Source organism: Aulonocara sp. 'chitande type north' Nkhata Bay, linkage group LG8, assembly GCF_057382095.1.
Source record: "Aulonocara sp. 'chitande type north' Nkhata Bay isolate Kocher_YH1m ecotype deep benthic linkage group LG8, A_spYH_male_GT1.1, whole genome shotgun sequence".
NCBI classification, from domain to species: Eukaryota; Metazoa; Chordata; class Actinopteri; order Cichliformes; family Cichlidae; genus Aulonocara; species Aulonocara sp. 'chitande type north' Nkhata Bay.
In genome coordinates, this window is record NC_141351.1 from 9,060,141 (window position 1) to 9,083,346 (window position 23,206).

The 23,206-nt window shown below is 37.5% G+C and overlaps 1 protein-coding gene and 1 pseudogene across 2 annotated transcripts; both read right to left on the bottom strand.

The window, feature by feature from the left end:
- Positions 1-1,076: 1,076 nt before the first annotated feature.
- Positions 1,077-9,978, bottom strand: LOC147323118 (glucagon receptor-like). Its single transcript, XM_086304757.1, has 14 exons — positions 9,904-9,978; positions 7,195-7,278; positions 6,807-6,909; positions 6,577-6,687; positions 5,841-5,962; positions 4,566-4,672; positions 4,112-4,268; positions 3,693-3,852; positions 3,311-3,371; positions 3,162-3,231; positions 2,951-3,042; positions 2,709-2,847; positions 1,681-1,722; positions 1,077-1,330 (listed from the first exon to the last, which is right to left on the bottom strand). Exons 2-14 carry the CDS (start codon positions 7,252-7,254, stop codon positions 1,259-1,261), a joined length of 1,296 nt encoding a protein of 431 aa, XP_086160883.1. The 5' UTR covers positions 7,255-7,278; positions 9,904-9,978; the 3' UTR covers positions 1,077-1,258.
- An 8,395-nt stretch (positions 9,979-18,373) lies between these two features.
- LOC147323119 (uncharacterized) lies at positions 18,374-23,144 on the bottom strand (annotated as a pseudogene). The gene is made up of 8 exons (XR_015130849.1): positions 22,933-23,144; positions 22,550-22,703; positions 22,278-22,350; positions 21,689-22,031; positions 21,110-21,205; positions 20,267-20,577; positions 18,959-19,139; positions 18,374-18,553 (listed from the first exon to the last, which is right to left on the bottom strand). The product of XR_015130849.1 is annotated as an uncharacterized LOC147323119 (transcript).
- Between the last annotated feature and the right edge of the window lie 62 nt (positions 23,145-23,206).

The following is a 23,206-nucleotide window of genomic DNA, read 5'->3' on the forward strand; positions in this document are numbered from 1 at the left end:
CTGGGGTCAGCCATCCAAAGCAAACATGAAGAAGTGAAGTAGAGAGGTGATGAAGAGAGTGCAGGCAGGGGAAAGCAGGTGGAGATGAGTGTCACAAGTGTAAAGAGTCAAAGGGAAGATTTGCAAGATGGTAATGAGACCTGAGTGAAAGCTATGATATATGATTTGAAGATGGTGGTACTTTCAAAAAGATGTGAGACAAAATTAGAGAGGCAAGGCTGAGATGGTCTGGACATGCACAAAGGATGCTGAAGATGGAGATGAAGATGAAGACCACAGACAAGGTTATAGATGGAGTGAAGGAGGACATGTAGAAGGTTGGTGTGACAGAGGAGGATGGTAGGGACAGGGTGAGATGAAGGCTGATGATCTGCTATGGCGACAACTAAAGCAACCAAAAGAAGAAGAAAGGTCTCATCAACCCATAAACAAATCTATTTGCTTGGCTGATGTATAAACTTTTTAGTAGAGCCGCTTTATTCACACATTAAAAGTGTCAGTAAAAACAAATATCCATGTAATCCTTATCCTGCTTATAACACTCATTTCTCATGTGATATCTCATGTTTTAACTCATCACTGTCACCAGTTTTTACAAAGTGCATCCTCATATTCACAGTTTTAAACATACAAACTACACTAAGTAGTGTCCAGCTGGGACTCAGGAGGTTTAGTGGATTATCTAACAGTAGGTGGTTCAATCACTGGCTCCTTAAGTGCACAAAGTGTCCTTGGGCAAAATACCGAACCCCACATTGCTCCTGATGCCGCCATCCAAGTGATATTTAGAACGTGCTGTATGAATGTGTCAGTGAGTGGGTGAATGAAGCTTGTAATATTTACTGTTCAAGTGTTATATAAGTACCAGTTCATTTACTATTCACCGAAAATGAAATGTACAATGAACGCAAGGCTGTATTCAGTCTGAATCTGTATTCACAACATGTGGGAGTAGCTCCACAGGGAATGCAGGTGTCCTCCACAGGAAGGACACCTGCATTCCCTGTGACTTGTCCAATCCAATCGCATCCTGATCCACATGGCTTTGGATGTTGTCTTTCTCTAACTCTGATGGAAAGTGCTGTAAAGAAGCATGTGGTTGTGGAGAGGTTGGTGGCTGCTGACGCCTCAAAATGCGTGCACTACCAGGACTCAGGGAACAATCAGGCACCGGTTGACTTGCTGACACAAAGGATCCATTGCGCTGTGGCACTGTGGCAATGGAAAAATTGTCTTCTCGAGGATCCAGCACAGCTAGTCACTGTCCACAGCATACAGTCTCTGTCGCCATTCTCCACCTGCCCACCTTCCTCTTTAGCTCTGCCTGCACCTGCACCCAAAGAGGATGATAACTTATTTAAGAATTAATGTTCTTTTTCATAAAGCTTCCGGCAGTTTAGACGTAAACTTAAAGCCCATTTGTTGTGATGTCATTAAAATTAGACTGTTAAGGATGCAAATCCTGCAACAGAACATTTAGAGTAAAAAAATAAAAGAATACAGAAACAATAATGCCTGTTTTTTAATTGTGATGTTGTCCCATCAGCCCTAAGAACAACGTCTCAACATTAAAAATATACACTTTTAAACTTATGGTTTAAGTATTTTGTCTGTTATTTACAAAATCACTTATAGCTAATAGTTATTAGCACCTTCTGAGAAAGAAATGAAACAACAAACCTCTTTATTGCCAAAGCAGTAGAGCACAGCCACCAGAAATCCCTGGAGACACCAGTTCATAAAAATAGTCCAGTTTAGTTTGAGCAAGATGTTCTTTGCTCAATGAATCAATTAGATCACATCTAGGCAGCTTTACTTTTCTCCCCCCCCCCAGTGACACACATAAATTGATCAGCCACAACGTTGAAGTCTCTGACATGTGTTCAGAATTACAATGATCACGTTGTCACAGCTTTGGCCCCTCAGCACCAGTGTACTCCCTGACTTCTCATGTAATGCTGTGTGGCAGAGAGAGGACTCAAAATACAGGCTTAACTCAAAACTCAGCTTTAACACAGAGCACAGCTGGAGTAAACTAACTGAACCACTAATGCTCCTGTCTGACTGACTGACTGACTGACTGACTCACACACAACATGAGAAGAAGTACGATGTCAACATGACAAGAAAGCAAGGGAGACTGAGGGCTTAAATACACAGAATAACAAGAGGATGGGCAACAGGTGGAAAGACAGCTGGAATCCAACTAATTAAACAGGAAGCAAAACTGAACATAATGCACATGAGACGAGGAACAGTCAAAGTAAAACAGGAAGTGACATACACAGTAAGACTCACAAGGATATGAGCTTGACATTAGGACAGGGGATAAACAGACATGGAAATACATGACAGACCTGGGAGACAAAACACAGACTGGACATGAAAAAGGGAACATACATGAAATAGAGCAGTAGCCAAAAGTAGAAGATAACTAAAACTCAAAGAACATCAACAAACATAACAACTAAACATAACCATCTCAAAAGTCCAAACAAACTCAAAAACCTGGGCCAAAGACTCAGGACCACGACACGGAGGCGCCTTTCTGAGGTGAACAAAGCGTCCTGTCACACCATAAAAAAACTCCACTCAAGCATCTAGGGAAGCCTGATCATCAGAGGAGGAAGTATCACGCACTTGGTTTTAACGTCATATCTGATCAGTGTGCCTGCAAAACCAGCGGTCACTCACAAGTTCTTGCCTACCTGAAAGGAACTGATAAAAAGTGTGAAGAACACTTTGATGTAGCGCAGAACGCCTGTCGTCTGCTCATCTGTAGCAAAGACGAAAATCACCTCATGAATTCCAAACAGAGGAATGAGGGTAAGAGTTGCCTTGGCGAGCCTAAAAAAATGCAAATAAAACAGATTGGTAACTTGTCCCACTGCAGAACTATGATCTGTCTATCTCTGATCCAGCTCACTAAACAAATGCTGAGAAAACTTGCCGAAGTTTGTAATCGGTGTAATGAGTTGGGTTGCTGGCTCGCAATTTGGAAAATATGACCTTCAGGATCTTCATGAAAATCAGAAAATTTATCTGTTGATCAGAAAATCATAATATGTATTGTTATTTATTCAGATGTATATCATGCAAAGTATTATGAGCCATGCAATATAAATGCAGACTTTTGGGACTATTTGCAGAAATCATCTTACAAGTGAAGCTAAAAGAACCGGGAAACGAATAATCCACCAGTAGTTCATGTTCTCATTGACAGCCCAACACCTAAGAAAAAAAGGTAGATAGATGTCACCACCCCTTCTCCACAATGATCTGTCACATGAGGACACGTCTGCACACTTACTCTTTGTTTTCTTTCAACATCTTCGCCACCACCCAGGGAACAACGAACAACAGTGGAGTTCCTAATGTGAAAGCATCAGAGATCACCGGGTTCAGTACTGCAGGTTTCAAGAATAAGTTTAAGAATCAAATAGCATGCTGTGTGTATTGTTCCATGGTATCCATATTATAAAAGCTCTCCTGCTGATGCAGAGCGTGCTTTGTCCTTTGAGTGCTAGAGTAAAGGCAGCGCTAAAGAGGAGCAGAGGCGTCGTGGTGACACATTTCTATTGTTCTGCAACATGTCAGCTTAAAGTACTGTCAAGATAAAGTGTTCTTTGACAAAAAGCAGATTTAACCCCTTGAATGTATGATTCTTTTTTTTACGAAGAGATGGAACTCACCCCAACCGAGATAGATGTAAAGTAGGTATTTGTTGCTGTCAATGAAGACTGAAGCAATAAGCACTGAGTACAGATAAATAGCCTCTCCGAAGAACCAATAATGATTGGCCAGGACACAGTACTGCATGATCACCTGTGCTATCCTGCAACCAACAGCAGCCTAAAAGAAATTGGAAAAAAACCCCATAAAAAATACAAATTGCATATCAAAGGTCTTTGCATGGCACTTGTAAAATTTCTAAAACTTGCTATTTTTCATAAAATAGTTTGCAAATTAGCCACCCATTTCCATGGGAGTGGTCTTTAAACATGCTTTACGTAATTACCTGAATGCACTAGCATCAAAGCAGTACGTCCTACACACTGATCTATTGCCAAATAATCTAAGCAAATAATTAGCAGTAAATTTCGAGACGTACCTGATGACTGAGCATCTCACTCACATCAGTCGGCTTCATGATTTCTCTTCCCCAGTGATGTTCCAACATTGTGTCTTTAACAATGACCGCTACAGCTCGCAGGATGAAGGACAGGAAGAGGTTAGCGTGAATGTAGTTTCTGGTGCAATGCAGTTTCCTGCCAAGGAACACAGAGTAATACAATTTCAAATTGCCTGGATTTAAAAACATGCTGTGGATTCTGGCGCTTTTAAAAAAATGATCTGATTCACCAAGGAACATAATTTACAACTATTGTGCTTTTAGAATCTTGGATTACGGATCTTAGCAGCGGTCACTGAGTAAGGAAATAAAAGTTTCAGCATGTTATGTGATGATCTGATGATCAGACTTTTTACAAACTTTTTATGTTTTGTGGAGTTTTGTTTGACAGTATAGTGAAAAACAAGATTTCCACATCTATCACAGAGCTTACCTAAAGCTTAGAAGAATGATGAGAGCTGTTATAAGCGTGAAGAGGGACAAGGAATAGCCAACGGTGTACAGCATCCTGAAGCTCACCATTAACTGTTTGAACCACAGCTGTAAAGACAAATTTTCACTTTTATTAACTAAAAAACTAAAATTACTTAAAGTGAAGAGTGAACAAAAGCCAAATCAGGAAGGGCCTCTGCTTTGTTTGCAGATAAAAACTTTTGGCATTATCAGATGATTGTCATTCACCATATCAGGACGAGTTGAATACACCAGTGCTCTTGGAAGCAAGCCGTCCTGGCTTCTTTTCACCGCAGGCTTATAATTTTCTTAATGGAGCTATTTTGAATGAATGATTTGCCGGTTATTTTTGAGCCATGGGAAGCTTTCACAGTGACTCACACTCTTGCAGGGTGAAAGAAATGTGGCTGAAGTTGTAGTTTGAATGGGAGTGAAGGACTTTTGTACAAGCAGCTACTCTTCAAGCTTTATAGAAACTTTCAAAAGTACAAAATAAAATGGAAATGGAGACCGTAAAAAGTAAACGTTTCGCCCTTTGAAACTTGTTGACTGCAGCACTGATATTTTACACTGTGTGTTTATTTATTACACAAACGTTAACCCAAAATGAAGCAATGTGTGAAAAATGAAGTACACAGAGTGATTGAGTAGCTTGTAGAACCACCTTTAGGAGCAATAAGTTCAAGTATTTGTTTCCTGTCTGACTTTATCGGCCCGTCTACAAAATTGGTCCAATTCACTGAGTTTTTGGCAAAACTGTGAAAAGGATACGTTGCAGTGTGTCATGTTTAGCAGGTCGTCATAGGTTGCATTTACCCAAGTTTTAAAAACAAAATTTTTAGATGCAGTTTTTTCACATTTTAGTTTTTTCCAGCACTGAATGTTTTTTTTTATATTCCTGTTTTTTCAGTGGCTAATGTGCATTTTGTAAAGGTATTTATGACTTTGGTGTATTCTTGTTTGTACAAAGAACTTGTGTAACCCCTTACGCTCTTGTACACAACTGTGTTATTATTAATATTATTAATAAAAACAAGCCTCGAGGTGACTGTTGCTGTGATTTAGTGCCATACAAATAGATACTTTATTGTTCCACAAGGCAAATTGTCAGGAATGAGTTGAGTTGTTTACTCATGGAGACCTGTGTGTGATAAGAAAGGACCACAGTTTTAACACACACTGAGCACTAAACAAAAGAAACTATGTTTCCCCACAGAGGAAAACAAAAGAAAAAAAAACTACTTTGTAGCCATACCTCCTGAGACGCAACCTCTTTTTCCTCCTCACATTGTGTCATATCCCTCCACACCTGTCCATTGTCCTCTCTCTCCCAGTGGCCATCGTATCCACATCGCCTACGCACAACACCCTGGGACACTGGACGAAACACAGTTAGTCCTTCAGTCACCACCTGCCTAGTACAAGTTAAGGGAAACTGGGGGCTCAAGCATGCAGAGGCAAGCTAAATCACTGCTCACAGGACATAAAGATGCATAATGTTCATGATTGATGAACACAGGAAAAAAAACTGACTTAAAGCTACTATATAAAAACCCATAGTTCATTCTGTCCTGGAAGTCACTGCAACTCTTCCAGAAAGAAGAAGAAGAAGGAGAAGAAGAAGAAGAAGAACCCAGATATGAACATGATCCAGAGATATATAAATCATTTTGCATATCTCATAAATATTTACTATTTACAGAGCATCCAAACATTTGGTTTGTAGATGATCAGCATAACTTCTATTTGCAGTTGGCTTAGCTCTGACAGAATGTGCACCATCTCCTGTTTTCTAGTTAAGCTCTCACTGCCAACACTTAGTGTATGCTTTACTTTCATTTTAGTGTCAGCAGTGAGGATCAAAATGTACAATTAAATGTAAGATTGGTTATCCACAGCAAAATCTCACTGACCAGTAATAAGAAGAGACTGGCAGCTACTGAAAGGGGAAAAGGACAAACTGACAGACACAGACAGTTTTTTGTTGTTACCTTTGTCATACCAGGGCAGGTAGAAAGGGCATGAGATGTTGATCATAACACCAGCAGGAGTATCTGGCCAGCAGGCATACCTGTCAAACGTCCGGTTACAGAACAAGCCCGCTGGAAGGCCAAACAAAAAGAAACTTAGGAGAAAACCCCAGGTTTGATTTAACATTTCAATAACTCCTTTGCTATTCCATCACATATTGCCATATTTCCTCTACCACGCAGTTGCTTACTTTGAGGCAGTGACTCATTTCTTATCGTGTTGAAACAGTCTTCTTTGTACTGAACCCACTTTCGATAAGTCTCCTCCAGAACTTTAGCGCTCACCTTTTCAACCTGTAATGAGATACATATAAAAACACTATTCAGAACATGATGTCAAAGAAGAGTTCTGGCTCTATCATGATTTACTCGCTCTCAGGCTCAGACCTTCACTTTAAACCTTTTGTTTATGAAGGGCAGCCAATCAGAACGAAAACTACTAAAACAGGGGATAACCTTAAAACCAGAAGAGCTAAACCGGCTTGTTTCATGAAGAGGATTAATTGAAGAGATGTATCAAAGTTAGATAATAAAAAAAACAGCCGTAGATATCCTCTTTGTCTATTTTCACTGGCTAACCTTAAGTGGGTGGAGGAACAGCAGGCAGGTCAGCACTATAAAGTTGTGAGTAAGGTCCATCGCTGCAGACTTGTTCTTCTTTATCTGCAAAATTGAGAGGAGGCAGTGAAGTACAGTATATGTGACGGATGGAAGTTGTTAGAAGTTGTTAGAAAGTGGTTAAGATCACAGAGTAAAAACATTTGAGAGAGTGATTTTTCATGAATTGAACTTCAATGGCCATATCTTTTCTAAAGCACTCCAGTAACCTCAAAATGGATCTGAGCTATTACAGCTCTAAAAGCACAGACTTTGTCCTGCAGTCCTGGACATTTTCAATTCATTCAGTTTAATTCAACCAATTTTTCTTAAGTTTAATCGTTTCTGATGGTACTAAAATACAAAAATGGGGCTGCACATGGGAGGTCTAACAAGATCTCCACTCTCTCCCACTCTTCCATCACTTCGATCTTCTCGTGTTCAAGTGTTTTCTGGACTTCCAACAATTTCTTCTTTGTATTTTTTACATTTCCATCTTTGTCTAATGAATTCCTATTTTGCTCATTTCAAGTGTTTTTGCATAATTCGCATCCTTTTTGCACTCAGCTCATCGAGTTCCTCCTTTTCGGGACCTCAGACCTTGCTGAGTTTCCCGATTGTCACCTTGTTCTTGTCTAGGTTGATGCACATATCTGCTCTTTCACCTAGCAGCCTTTGCAAGGTTTGCTTAGCTCTTTACGCGTCCTGCTTAACTGAAAATTCTCAGCCTGTTTCGCTTTAAGGGCCTTTCGCAGCTCAGTCAGCTCATGATTCATAGTTTGTGGATCAGTGCTCAACAATCTTGTTGTAGTTCTTTGATAGTTAATTTTGGCCTTTTCACCGGGAAATGAAGCTACCTCAGAAGTTCAAAGCAGTCAATACTTTTGTCCTCGGAAGTTGCCTACAGCAGAATGAGGTTTTGTTCCCAATACAAATACTTGTTCACAGATGTGTCGAGCAGATGTGTTCTGGTAGTCTGAAAAATGCTGAAACTAAGAGAGATCAGAGCTCTAACAAACATTTTAGCAGGTAATAAAAATGAAAAAAAAATCTCAATCACAAGATTACTTCATTGTTAACACCGTGCACATACTCATTTAAAATCAGACTTATATATATACTTTTATACTGTATGTATTTTTTGTTTTGTTTTTAAATCTCATTATCAGTCTTTGACCAGACAGCAGTTTAAATTGTACAATAAAATTTGGAAAAAATGCTTTTCCTCTTTTGACTTTCTTAAATAAAATAATGCTGACTGGCGACCTGTCCAGAGTATACCCGCCTCTCTACCTCTGTGCTGTGTGACATGGCTAAAGGTTAACCCACTGGTGCTACTGCACAGGAACTCCACTATTAGCAAAAGCCTCTCAGGGGCTCCATGTCCCAACCATCTGTGGGAGGTCCACCTTAGGCTGAGTGCAGCCTGCCACTGTGTACCAATAAGCTGCCAAAACACTGATTTCTGTCTCCTGGCAGGCGGCATTTCTGAATCATTCCCTGCAGCAGCGTGAAGCATCACATGGGGCTTGGTTTCTTTCTAACCTGCCCCATGTGGAGCTTCCTCTGGCCTGTCACTCACGTAGTGATAAAAAAAAAATCCAAAGACAGAAATGCGATTCTTGTAAACAACTGGAGCCAGGGACTTGCTAAGTGTGGCCATGGTTACCTCAGGCTTGACTCACGACACCTCTTTGCCCCCCCCCACCCCACCCCACTCAACCAGTGGTGAAGGCACATACTCATTGAACTGGGGTCATGTGTAGTAAAATAGCAGTGTTGTATTTCTTTCTTTCTTTGGTTAGTTAAAATATCTTTCAGTGGTGTTTGTTCCCACGCATGGCAGTTTAACTGTAATAATCCTGTGAGATGTGCTGGCTATTTATCAAGTATAACTTAGGCAAACTGAGCATCTGAGAAGATTAACAGAAAATAAAATATTTGAACTAAACAGTGGAGGGAGAAAAAAAACATTCAGGGGACATAGCTATCCTCGCTGCCCTGATATCAGCAATCATCTCTGACAGACTCCACTATTTAAAAAAAAACCTGTCTGCTTCCAGCACTGCAAAGATAAACACTGCACAGCATTTCCCTCACAAATGTTTCTTTCCAAGTGTGGGATCTCTACATGCTTGTTCCAGCTTTTTAAACCCCAATCCAAAATAAGTTTATCCTAAACTGCTCATTAAACCAGATGAAAACTAACCTTCTAATATTGTGTGGTTTCACTGAAAGGACTGCTGTGAAGGGATGCACAGTAGCTGTGGGGTCTTCCCATTAAGATTAATGCATTTTAACATAGAATAAAACTATAAGAGCAAGAAACTCAAAGCATTTTAACAAGAAGAGAATGAAGGTGTGAAGTCTTAAGCACATCACACTTTTTGTACTTGCAAAGACAATGCTTTTAAGCTGCACTAAATAGAAAATGAAGCTATTATTTTTTTTAAGAAAGCATGAACGTTTTTTTCTCTTTTTTTTCTTTTAAATCTGTCGATTTTTCAACCTCGGAAATTCCCTTAAAAATGCGACGCTACGTTAGTAAATAAATAAATTGAGTCCTGCAGCATATTTTTGTAGAGTGCTAACACTTTCCTTTTATATAAAGAAATAACAACAGTATTTGGGGACATCTGTGGAACAGCTCTAACAGGTTATGGAGAACAAAGAAAACATGTATTTACTTACAGCTTTTACGTCCTTTGGAAATGAACTGCGCTGCTCTCAGATGCGCTGTGGGCTGTGGAGATGTTTGGTCCTGAGCGTGTGTGGAAGAAACTGCAAGTTGAAGCTCCACGGAGTAATCCGTGATGCCCTGCCCACCATCTGCCTTTGAATACCGATTTCTCCTTTGGTGTTATTTTTAGAATATAGCTCTATGTTATTTTTCTCAAATTGTTTGAAATTTTTTACTTTTCTTGCTGTCAAAGCATCCATTGATTAAATGTACATTACGTGACACTATCAAATCTTTTTGAGTAGTATATTGTCTTAGTCATACGTAATTACATTTCTGTGTCCATATTTTGCTCGATGATTAAGATCGAAGCATGGAGCAGGGGTGTGTCAAGAGTAGTGGCAGGGGTGGCAGTGGCCCCAATGATGCCTCCCCTACTTGTACAATACCGCCCCTCACCAGCAAACCAGAATCTGAGATTTATTTTTTTCCAACTGGTTGATGTCAGAAAATAAACATTTTTTCCATAGTGACTCACAACTGCTGAGGGTGTCACTGACCGTGTCTCGGACTGGATGGACAAATGTTCTTTTGTTCACTTATAAATTCTGAATAATTTAGCGCCCAGCTATCTTTCTGAACTACTCCACTTATACAATCCCAACAGAGCACTTAGATGATCCAATCACAGGCTCCTAGCACAACCTAGGTCTCGAATGAAGTCGAGAGGTGACCGGGCCTTTGCAACCGTGGCACTTAGACTCTGGAATAACCTCCCTGTTCATATTCGTACTGCCGAGTCTATCCAGTCTTTTAAATCACGTCTTAAAACTTATCTTTTTACTTTGGCTTTTGATTCTAACTAGTTGGCTGTTCTAGCTTGTTGTGTTGTTACCTATTGTTTGTTTTAATTGTCTCATGCTTTTACTGACTGTGAAGCACTACGGTCAACACTGTTGTTTTAATATGTGCTGTATAAATAAATTTTGATTTTTTTTATTTATTTTGAAATGTTGAAATATTGCCATGTTATGCTGCTTTCTGCTTTATTTTTGCAAACAAATATTGAGCTTTTGCCAAACCATTTATTTAAAAGCTTTAGTTACTTAATTAAATTCTAACACAAGCCAAATCACATTACATAGTAGTAACCAATACTTAAATAAATGGTGCTTTTTTTCAAAATGAGCTATTAGCTAATGTGATTAACTATCACAATAGTAAAAAAGCATTACTTTGTTAACCACCAGTTTGCTTAGTATTAATAAGTTTCATCCCCCTAAAATCTGTTATAATTTTCCCTTTGTTGGCCTCATCAGATTGTTTAGTTTCAACCTTGTAATTAAAAACATGGTTTTAGTCCAGCAGAAGAGACTTACAAATCTTCCTCTAATGAATACCTTCACAGACATTTTGAGCACTTTGAGTGCACCTCGTTCATTGAGAACTGATTTATTACCTAAACCTCTGAACACAGAGTCACATTTGGGGTATTATATTTGTGCACCCAGATGAATGTAACCCTTCAGGCCTTTGTGAGCTGCTGCTGAGCGGTTTAACATTATTATTAAGCAGAACTTTCACAGTGCTATCTTTGCTACAAAACAGTACTTGACTGTTGAATGCTGTGTGAATTTGTTTTTTTAAACCTGGTAAAAATATGCATATGCATTTGAATAGGCTCTAGTCTTCTGTATGTACTTGGGGTTATTGTTTGTCTTGACACTTGTGCGTTTACAGATGTTGTTGTTGCAGGACGCTTCTCTATGGTTTCATAATAAATTTCCTCACCTGTGTGTGTGCCTGACATGTGCTCCCTGCCACAATGGAGAGGTTTATTGTTTATTGTGACATTTATTATTAGTCTTGCCTGCTGTGGGCAGCGGGCTCTGGTAATCACAATACTGACATACTTTGCAGAGCTATGCTAGAATGTGACAAGACAAATGAAATGCTAACACTTTATAGCTTTTTGTTGTTCTTTTAACATTACTGCTTATTATATTATCATTGCGCAGGATGTATAATGAATTTACCAAAGCTTTCTATTGCCGTATAACAACACATACTTATCCTTAGAGTTTACTTTGAACCCACATAAAGCATGCTGCACAGTAGCCATGATGGTTGTCTCTTTCAGTGAAGGTCAGTACCTTATTGGACTCTGAATGCTGGCAGATGTTGAAGTTTCTGACAAATTGAACCAGGGCTATTTTTAGGCATGGATAAGCTCTGTGGTCACCAAGGGTGGTAAGATCCCTGGTGAGGGTATGAGTAATTCTGTATGAGCATGTGTTCTGAGCTGTAGTCACTTATCAGTGAGTAAGTAACTTTACAACTTATATATAATATATATAATCAGTTTTACACTTTGTACTTCTAAATGTTAGAGTAACATTTAAATAAGGGCTTCTATTTTCTTATCAGATCATGAGTTTCACAAATCATTCAAGTGTGGGCATATTAATTGTATTATGTGTTATATAAATACATTGTCAGCTATAGAAAGCCTTCATTTGACAGCCTGACTGTTAGACCTGTCCCTCACTGGCAAAGGATTGTAGTTTGTTGTCATCTATCATCCACCTGCACTTACTCAGAGTTTTCATCTGATTTCTCAGTCTTTTTTAGCTGGTTTAGTGCTCAGTTTAGATAAAATAATAGCAGCGGACAGTTATAATATTCATCTAGATGCTGAAAGCAAGAGCCTTAACAGTGGATGTATTCTATTTTTAGACTCACTTGGTTTCTCTGAAAATGTGAATGAGCCCACACAGCACTGTGATCACACTCTGGAAATTGTTCCCACATATGGCATAGAAATGGAACATTTAACAGTATTCTCTATAAACCCTCTTTTGTATGACCATAACATTTAAATTTACAGTAATTGATGGCACAGCCCGACCTGTCCAGGGTGTACTCTGCCTCTCGCCCTAAGACAGCTGGAATAGGCTCCATCCAGTCATCCCAGAATGAATGGATGGATGGATTAATTAAGCAGGAATACATAAGCAGGAATATTTCATTACAGGAGATGTTATCTTCAACACCACGTGCCAACAGATCCGAAATGCTTGACTCACTGGTGTAACTCACCAATGTCCACCTTAAAGTAAAGCATTACCTCACAACTACATTCATTACAGTTTATGTCTTTTTGAAATTTGGGCTTAACAAGCGTTGAGAGATTTTTTGTTTGTTTTTTTTATTCTTATTTAGACGCCTCATCTTGTGTATTGCTGAGTTATGAAGATACAGTTTTGATGATGGTACAAAACATGCACTCTTTTAATTATGAAAATAAATATTAAATCACATACTGAGTCATAAATAGCCATAAGTAAGAGTTTTAGAAACACAGGTGGATAGCAATGTGCATGATGCACACAAACTCCCACACACGCACAAGAAGAAAACAAACTAGCCACTCTATCGAGACCGATGATGAGACCATGACAGCTATGAGCTTTCATGACTGTTCTCTGTTAAAAAGAAGAAGAAGAAATGATTACACTGATATGATCCCAAGAGATAAACAACACTAAAGGTTGCCTGAGCACGAACTCTCTGAGAGCATTTTGGCATCTTTTCATATCTTTGATTCTGCTGCCTGTTTTTCCCCCTTTTGATGTAATTTCGAAATGCCTGTCTGAATTGTTATCTCTGTGTTGAGGAAAGATGAAAAGAGAGTAGGCTATATATATAGAATGAAACTTGAATATATAGAATGTATGAACCTCATTTTTAGAGATGATGTGTTTCTGAATTCTCTGCCTTTACAAAATGGCATCAGCTGAACTATTTCAGTACTTTTTAGAGCTTGACAACTGTTTTGCGACAGCTGTTCAAACTGCAAATGGTAGAAATAATTTGGAATTCATACTACGTCACCTTGAAGAACACGTTTTCATTATTGCAACATTTCTAGTGCTCATGAATAATGTTCAACAAAACGTTTCTGGGAGAAGATTATGCACACTTCTTGAGGGAATTTATCAATCACTGATGGAGATGTCAACTGAGCTAACACTTCGAGCAGAAGCTGAAGCACATGTTATGGGCTCATTATATCATTCTACATCGCAAAGAGGAAGGCCAAGGTAAGTGATAAAAATGGAAACAAATTCATTCATAATGTGTATGGCACTTGAAAGAGTCAAGAGATGGCAAACAAGATAATGAATGCAAGAAATAAGAAAGAAGTTAACATATTTCTTCTTTTGTTTCTAACTCTTTTAGGTACAACATACCAGCTACTCAGCTGACTGACATGCGAGACTTGGGGTTTAGTTGGATGGCCATATCTCAAATGTTGTCAGTAAATGTTCGAACACTGTACAACCACAGGATACAACTAGGTTTAGTGGACTATGGAACTTTTAATAATACTTCAAATGTGGATCTTGATCATCTCATTACTGAGATTCTTACACATACCCCTGGCTCAGGAGAATCCTACATTAGTGGTAGTTTGAGAGGAAGAGGAATCAGAGTTCAGCGGTGGCGAGTGCGAGAACGTTTAAGAATAGTTGATCCAGTGGGAAGAGCTTTGAGAGGACGGAGAGCAATTCAGCGGAGGGTCTACAATGTCACTGTCCCAAATCAAGTGTGGTATGCCTTTTTTCACGTCTTAAATTTGATTAATGTTAATTATTACTTCCTGCATTGTAGTAATATAATATTTTGTTTGTGTTTTAATAAACAATGTTGTATAATGTCTGGGTTTAAAATATTGTTTATCTCCAGAAATAGGTTACATGACAGAAGTACAATGTCAAAGTCATAGACCTTTATTTTAATGTACATCTAGTGTCATAATAATAATATATTTCTTCTTATTCCAGGCATATTGACACAAACCATAAGTTAAATCCTTGGGGGTTTGTGTTTCATGGAGGAGTTGACGGCTACAGTCGCTGCATTACCTACATGAGATGCTGCACAGATAACAGAGCATCAACTGCTATGCAACTTTTCCAGAGTGCCGTTGATCTCTTTGGCCTCCCACAACGTGTCAGGGGTGATGCTGGCAGTGAGAATATTGATATTGCACGGTTTATGATTGAACATCGAGGGCCAAACAGAGGAAGCTTTATGGTTGGACGAAGTGTGCATAATCAAAGAATTGAAAGATTGTGGGGTGAACTAAACAGAGTTGTGTCAGCATACTTTAAAGACCTTTTCCTCTTTATGGAAAATGTTGGGATTTTAGATAGCACTGATCCATTTCATATTAGGGCTCTTCACCATGTATATCTTCCAAGAATTAACAGATCTGTGGATGAATTTGTAAATCAGTGGAACCATCACAGCTTAAGGACAATGGAAAATCACTCCCCGCTGCAGCTGTGGACTGTTGGAATGTTGCAACTTCCTCAGCATCACAGACCGCTCAGTCAAGTGCACTTCAGATGTCGTTCTTACCATCACCAGCAGTTGACGGCTGACTTGAGGCAGATCGACCCCTTGAGTGACGATGGAAATCATGGGATAGAAGTTTTTTTGACAGCATGCCGCATGCTTCAGTTAAGTTATTAGTAAATTTGTTTGTGTTAATTAAAAAATGTAATTGAGTGCCAGACACTAAAAATTGTGAAATATCATGATACTGAAAAGGGTCCAAGACTATTATTTAGGTAAAAGTAAGGTAAGATAAAAAGACTGGTTTTATCTTCATATTCACTTGTGCCATTTAAATCATAAAAGTAGACAAATAAAGTGTTTAGACTACACTTTTCTTTCATGACAAACCATACTTGTCACAGTACAAAATGTTACAGTATATGTTACATATGATTGTATGATGTACTAATGTATCTGTTAATAAACAGAAATTATGATTCATTCATTAAATAAAATGTTATACATTTTAAACTCTTTAAACTTTTTTTTTAAAGACACAAATTACATAAAAAGTAGAAACACAGAACACTTTATTTGTGTATTTCCAATACCCATAGGAAGGAAATAATATTCTGCACTAATAGGGCTGGTCTTAAAAAAACAAAATGAAAGAGGAAAAAAACAAACAAACAATCTACAATGGGCCTGTGTTATCAAGTAGTATAGTAAAATATGCAAACAAAATCCTTAAAACACTCCCTGCAAACCAGGTTATGTTTATTATCATTATTATTATTATTGTTTATAATACTTTGATAACATATAATAATTTGATAAGATTGTAACGTCATATAGTGTGATATAATGTTCATATTTCAACCTGTAACATAACCAGGTTTGACCTAACCAATGTCTGTCACATTTATAGACAACTTTGCTGCCAGTGTTGGAGATACTGTCTTTCTACCTTTTAGTATGTAGGGTTACTGTAATACTTTTCAAAACTTTACCAAAACCTAACAAAAACATTTTTTAAACCTGTGAGTTAAGCTAAAAGTTAAATGATATTAATACAAAGTTCTGTGTAAAGCATAAATGTTCAAATGGGACACTGAAATAAAGCTTAACTCATCTCATTTGAAAATTCACATCTGTGGAATAGTTGAACACAGGAAGCATTTGAGAAAACTTAATTCTATATAACAATGAGATTGTGGCATATTATTTTGCTCACTGCAGGGGTGCTAAATAATGTAATGTTACTATGGGTCATACCAGAGACAAAACATGCCATATAAGCAGGAAAACAAATTAACTACAATCAAAAAACAAAAAAATGCCTCACATGTATAAACTGAAACAAAATTATTCCATCCATTCTCTTCGGCTTATCAAATCCATGTCTGATTTGAAAGTAGTGTGCACTGCATGAACTGGTATTTAAGCTGTAATTTGAAAGACACACATGAAGCTTATTTAGGCTATACAGTCCTACTGCTGTCCAGGGTGTACTCTGATGCGGGGTTAACAACATTAACAAAAAACAAGAAAATAAAAAATGCATATGCAAAATAGAAAAAAACCCAAATCCTCATCATGTCACCAATCCTTAAGAAAGCACATCATGCTCTTCCAAATCCTGGTGAATTCCGTATTGCAAAATCCATGTCTGATTTGAAAGTAGTGTAGACTGCATGAACTGGTATACGAAGGATATTTTCACAAGTATTGGCCACTGGAAATCTGCAGTTAGTGACGAACTCAAGGCTTGGCTTTGGAGAAAAACCCAGGGCTGGTATGCTGTTACATCCAGTGCAGAAAACAAGAATATCTTCCAAAGAGACATCATTTTCAACTATAAGATAGAAAAATACAAAATGATAATGAGATTCTGACTAAGACTACTGATGTACAGATACATTAAATTACCAAAAGATTAAATCAAAAGTGAAACATGTATATTTTTTTAAAAGTAAGCTGTAATTTGAAAGACACACATGAAGCTTATTTAGGCTATACAATGAAACCACAATGTCAAAAAAATAAGTTAGTGGAGACCACAACATATTAAATGTACTTGGATGCAGCAATAGCCTATTATTTGTACTCAGTATACAGGATTGGTAATAATTTATTTATTTAGTTATCCTCCTATTTATCCTGTTATTTATTTATCCTGTTAATACACTGAAGTCAAACTGAAATCACATTTGGATACAATGTTCTTTGTAAACCCAGCACTTGCATCAGTACTATCTATCTACCTTTTTTGTTATGGCATCTATGTCTGTAATTTCATGATGCTGCTGCACAAAAGTGAGAATTTTGATTTATGGTCAAACAATGTGCCAAGTAGTAAACTCACATTCTGCCTCCTGAAGATAGTCTTGCCAGAAAGCCAGGGTCCGGCACTCATCTTGAAATGCATTACTCCCTCATTCGGAGTGAATGATCTGGAATAGATTCTCCATATCAGTTGCTCTGAGAGTCATTCCAGCTTTCACGAAAAGGCACTTCATCTGAAGAGGGTATGTCTGTAGAGCATCTAGAACACCTAGAGACCTCAAGCCATCTCTGAACCTAGCCAAAATAAAACAAAATCAAATTGTATTTTATATTACTATTATTATATTTGTATTTGATGGGATTTGGAACCTGTATCATAACAAGAGGTTTTGAGGTTTTATCAAGAGACATTTCTGAACTAATTACATTTTACTTTCCTGTGGACTGCTGTATCAGAGGTGAAGAACATTTTTCCCCTTACAGGGCCAGACTGTCTTAGACACAGATAAAGAATGCCTATACATGGAACAACTGAGCTGAAATATGATACACAGGGACCTGTCATTAATTGGAGTAAAAGTGACAAATTTCTGTCAGTCTACAGTCAACCCAAATGCTACTCAATTTGAATCTATTTTTATTTACATATTTAAACACATGCCTACATCGGCACAGATACAACGTTTTATGTGAATTTTAATTTCATGAATGAAAGATATCTGTTTTGTTATGAACTGTACTAGCATGGAGCGCTACAGACCTGTACCACCCAAATAGGGTAATACCATTGTTTCACAACACAGTGACTTTAGTTTGACAGGCTTAATTTTTTACCATTACAGTATGTGTTTAGACATACCTTTCAAAAGGTGCACGGGTCCGTTGAAGGACATACCAGTGAGCCAGATCCAAAGCAGTTTCTTGTTTGTTTTGAAGTGTTATGCAAACATTGTGACCAGCAAGACTGATCAAGCTGGCTGCCTGTGCAACTGCATCTTGCAGCTGTAGATCATTCTCGGCCTGTATGATCTAAAAACAATATGAGGAAATTATAAAATGAATTATTTGACTCTACTATTTAGTAGAACATACAAAACTAATAGCTTCAGTGTTTAATTAGTACATTAAGCCTATGAAACCCCATAACCGATCAGGAGGCTGAGGTATAAGTTATTAAGCTGGAAAACAAGTCCAATCATTCAATTCTGAAAACTGAAACTTGGAGTTTCTTGGGCAGTAACCAACAGAACCATAACCTGCCACACACATTTTTAGTTCTTCCTTCTTGTAGCCATTAAAATGTTCGATCTTTTACTAGAAAGGTGCAGGACTCGGGCAAGAAAAATTAGGAAAGTGTTAGTAAAAATGTTGGACAAGCAAAAAAAGACCTACCGGTACAATGAAATTGAAAGAACCAAAGGAAAATATGCTCACCGACTGCACTTGTGACCTTGTTTCCTCATCAGTAATATGATCAGTGCTGACTTTTACATTGTCTGGACCCTTTTGAAGACACTCATACAAGAGTTCAACAAGAAACATGGACTCTGTCCCCCGTGGGCAATTGACATTGCCATGATCTGGCCAGCATAGTAGTATCCATTATCTTTCATTGCTGTTAACAAATAAAATAAAACATCATCTCAAAAGCTTGCATCATTATTTTTGTTACTGTGGCATTTTTTATAGTACAAGTTACCAAATGTTATTTCTGAAAAAAATATTGCCCATACAGTTGTACCCATAATAGTTTGGATAATGACAAAATCATCTTAATTTTGCTGTGCACCACCACCTTGGATTTTAATACCAAACAATCAAGATGATACTAAAGTGCAATTCCTTCGAGGTATTTTATTAAAAAATGGCACCAGCTGATTAGGAATTACAGTCAATTTTATACATTATCCACCATCTTTAAAGATGGTTGCTTTAGACAAGTGATTGAAAGCTAACACCATTTTATGTATTATTTTTAATACAAGGATTAAAATTCTTTACAATTCTTTACAGCCTTACAGTCAGATCAGGTAACTGAGCTGGCTTGTTATGCTTTGGGTTATTATCAATTTACACTGTCCAATCAATTTAGCATTTGCATTTGGCTGAATCTGAACAGATTGCCCTTTACACTTCACAAATCACCGGTGATATCATTGACAACAGTAGTGGCTTGGTTCTATGGCAGCTACTCATGCTCGTGTCATAACACTGCTTCCACTATGTGTGACTTAAGCTATTCTTTTCTTTACTATGCTTTTCTCCTTCCATCATTTTGGTTAATCTTGGTGTCATCTGTCCATATCTTCATAGTAGTATAGCATAGTTCTTTTAGATGTTTTCTGGCAAAGTCCTTCCAGTTATTTACTATTGCACCTTGTTGTAAAACATCTGTGTTTCCATTCATAAGTGCATCTCTTGATTGTTGAATTACACCATATCAGTCATTTGAATAATTACTTTTGAGAAATGAGAGAGCATGTATAAAAATGTCCAGAATTTCTAAATATGTAGTACTGTTTCAAACCTTTCAACTAAAGCAGACAATCTTCCCTTCAGTCAATCTAGGTTTAATTTTTTAAAATCCTCTGTGGTGGTACAAAAATTCTGTCATTGCCAAAAAAATGTGTTTAGTTAACTGTATGAGATACTAAACTCGTACATGTAATCACAAACCAATTGATGTGTAATGTATTGATGTAAAATAAATCAAATGGCAACAATTAATTAAATCCTAAGTACCTTTAGAATTGCACGTAAGAACTTTAGCATTGGGTGGACCTTCAAAGATGCCAAGTTTGTCCTTGACTTCACAGAGGCAAAGTCGGAAGAACTCCCGAGTAGGTCCTCCATTGTCAACAGCACCCTCAGATATTCCATAGTCATCAGTAAACTTCACATCTATTTTTTTCTCTGGTGAAAAATTGGATCTGCCCATGGCTCTGGATGCTCCATCCCACACATTTCGCCTTATGATGTTGAAGCGTACAGTGCTGTCATTATTTACTCTAGTAACAATCTGCTCCAAGATTCTCTCTAAGCTCTGGACGTCACTGAAACATACACACACACAAAAAAAAAAAACCAGTAAAGAAATATACTAGTCTCAATGGCAATAACCCACCAACAGAATAATGATGTACCATCCTTAAGACTGTAATTGATATTTAACAAAAAAGAGATACAAATCAAGAATGTTTGTGATAATGGAAAAAAGATTAAGTTTAAGTTAAATTAAGTTTACATTTTTATCTTGTCATAAATACACTAGTATTTATAAATAGTATAAATACACTATATAAATACAAGCAGAACAAGAAAAACAACAAGATCCAACACTGACAACCAACCTCCATTCAAAAAAGTAAAAATAAACCAAAACATATATCAAGTAAAATATAAGTAATCTGATAGCCTTGGTAATCTTCAAATGACAACAGAAATCGCACGTTGCAGTTTGTAGTTTGCTTATTCAAACTGATCCAAAACTAGACAGTAGGTGACTCCTTTTCCGCAACAAACATAAAATAATGGTTAATATGTTGACCTTTCAACATGACATGTAAAAGTTTGTGTTGTACTGACCTTTCACTTGCACTTGAGTCTAAAGACCTTGAAATGGCTTCTTGGAGGTCGGGGTCATCTGACAGGTATTCTTCCTCAAACAGGCCAAGATATGTACTGCAAAGCCAGAATGTTTTGTAAATTATTTAGTTAAATTACATATAAATGATGTTGACATAATTACATTATCACAATACATAGATTGGCCTCAGCATTATTAAAGTTGTGTGGGATCATCTTGACAGAGAACAGAACAAAAAGCCTGGAAAACTATTCCTGAACCATGCTTAAAGAAATTCAATAAAAAGAAGACATCACCATCAAGAAAGCTTGGTTAAGAGAGTTCAAGCTATGTTGAAGACTAAAGTAGCTCATATCACATTTTGAATTTTAAGCTCATTAAAATTCTACAAGTTTTTTTCTACTCTAATATACTGCGCTTCCATGTCTGTTTCTGGACAGAATTTTGTAGACTTCAGTAAATCACTGCGCTTCTTTCCTATTTTTCCAGCAAAATACAAAGAAAGCAGGGGTGGCTCATGACTTTTGCACAATATAGCTCAAAAGATTAAAAGATACAAACATGTACAAAACACATACCTGTAGGATGTGCTGGATAAACTTGGCTGGGTAGGTCCATTGGAACCACTGGAGGTGTTACTAGAGAAGACATGTGTGTCACCAGTAACACTGGCAGAAGAACCCGCTGATAAGCCAGGTGTGTTGTAACTGACAAAGGCAGATGTTCCACTGGAGTAAGGCTCATCCTCATCAGTAGCAACGACAGCAGGATTGGTGGACATTGTGAGGGTGTCAGCAGAGATGGAAGATTCAACAGTACAAACATCTTGGGTTGCAACGCACCAGATGACCTCATCATCAACAGACATGGACTGTGCGTTAACAATGGGAATGGCTGAGGGAACTTCTTTAGAAATTTCAACTGTGAGAACACAAAGAACAGGAGTTTAACTTTTGAATAACATCTAATCACATTTATAGCTTTTGCTTTTCATGTATTTAGGGGTACATTTCTTCCTGCTCAAAATATTAAACTAAATTTAAATATGATTTTAACAAAGACTTGACACTTAACTAAAGACACAATGGCTGAGATGACTAAGTAACAGACACTGAACCAACTTAATTTACAGTTTATTTGGAGCGACTTTTAGATAGGAATATTTACCGCATTTGTTAGAATTCAACGTTTCTGTGAAATCCTGCCTGCTTGTATGGCTACTCTCTCCATCAGAATATGTCTGTAAATTAAAACAGAGAATACATTTCATTATACTGACAACAAAATGTCATAATAAATATTAGTAATATGTTTATGTATTATGTATTAAAACATAATACAAGTGACAATGTTTAAGGGAGTTTAAAATCCATCTTTGCCTTTTTCACTCTCATTTTATGAACATACATACATTTGCTGAAATGATCAGGATTACTTACTGATTCATTGTCCTCACATAAGATGACCTTGTCAGGTCTGACATAAATTGACTTCTGATGAAACAGTTTTTTCACAAGGTCTCCATTCAAAGTCTGTTTGGAAGTGAGTGATGGCTCAACTAGTTTGGTGTGGCATGCCAGCAAAATCTGTAGCCTAGGGGAGGAAGAAAACATAGTATATATGAAATTTTTGTTATGGCTAACAGACTACAATACAATACATTAAAAGGCTTAATTTTTGTTAACTCTAAAAGATATCAATCCAGTCATCCGATCGGTGCTCCCAGATCCTTTTTGGAAATACCCAAAGTTGACCTTTAATAGTATAATAATCTAAGTAACAAAAAATATTTTTTTTTTATAAAAAAGGATCTAATGCTTACCTGCATCCTTCAAGAACTGGCTGGAAGGCAGTCCTTATTGCCTGCATTACTTTGTCTGAGTCCCAGTCACAGCTAAACTCCAGTGCAGATTTTATATGTCCATTTTCAAAAAGCCAAGCTTTTTTGTTATGCCTTGGCACATGTGTAGTTAGATGGTCTGGCAAGAGAATCACTTCTTTGGTGAAAGACTGAGCCACAGAATGTGACCTGCTTAGCTGTGCTGGAAACCTAATGGAGATAAAGGCAAATTAAACATTTCTGCATGTATATACTC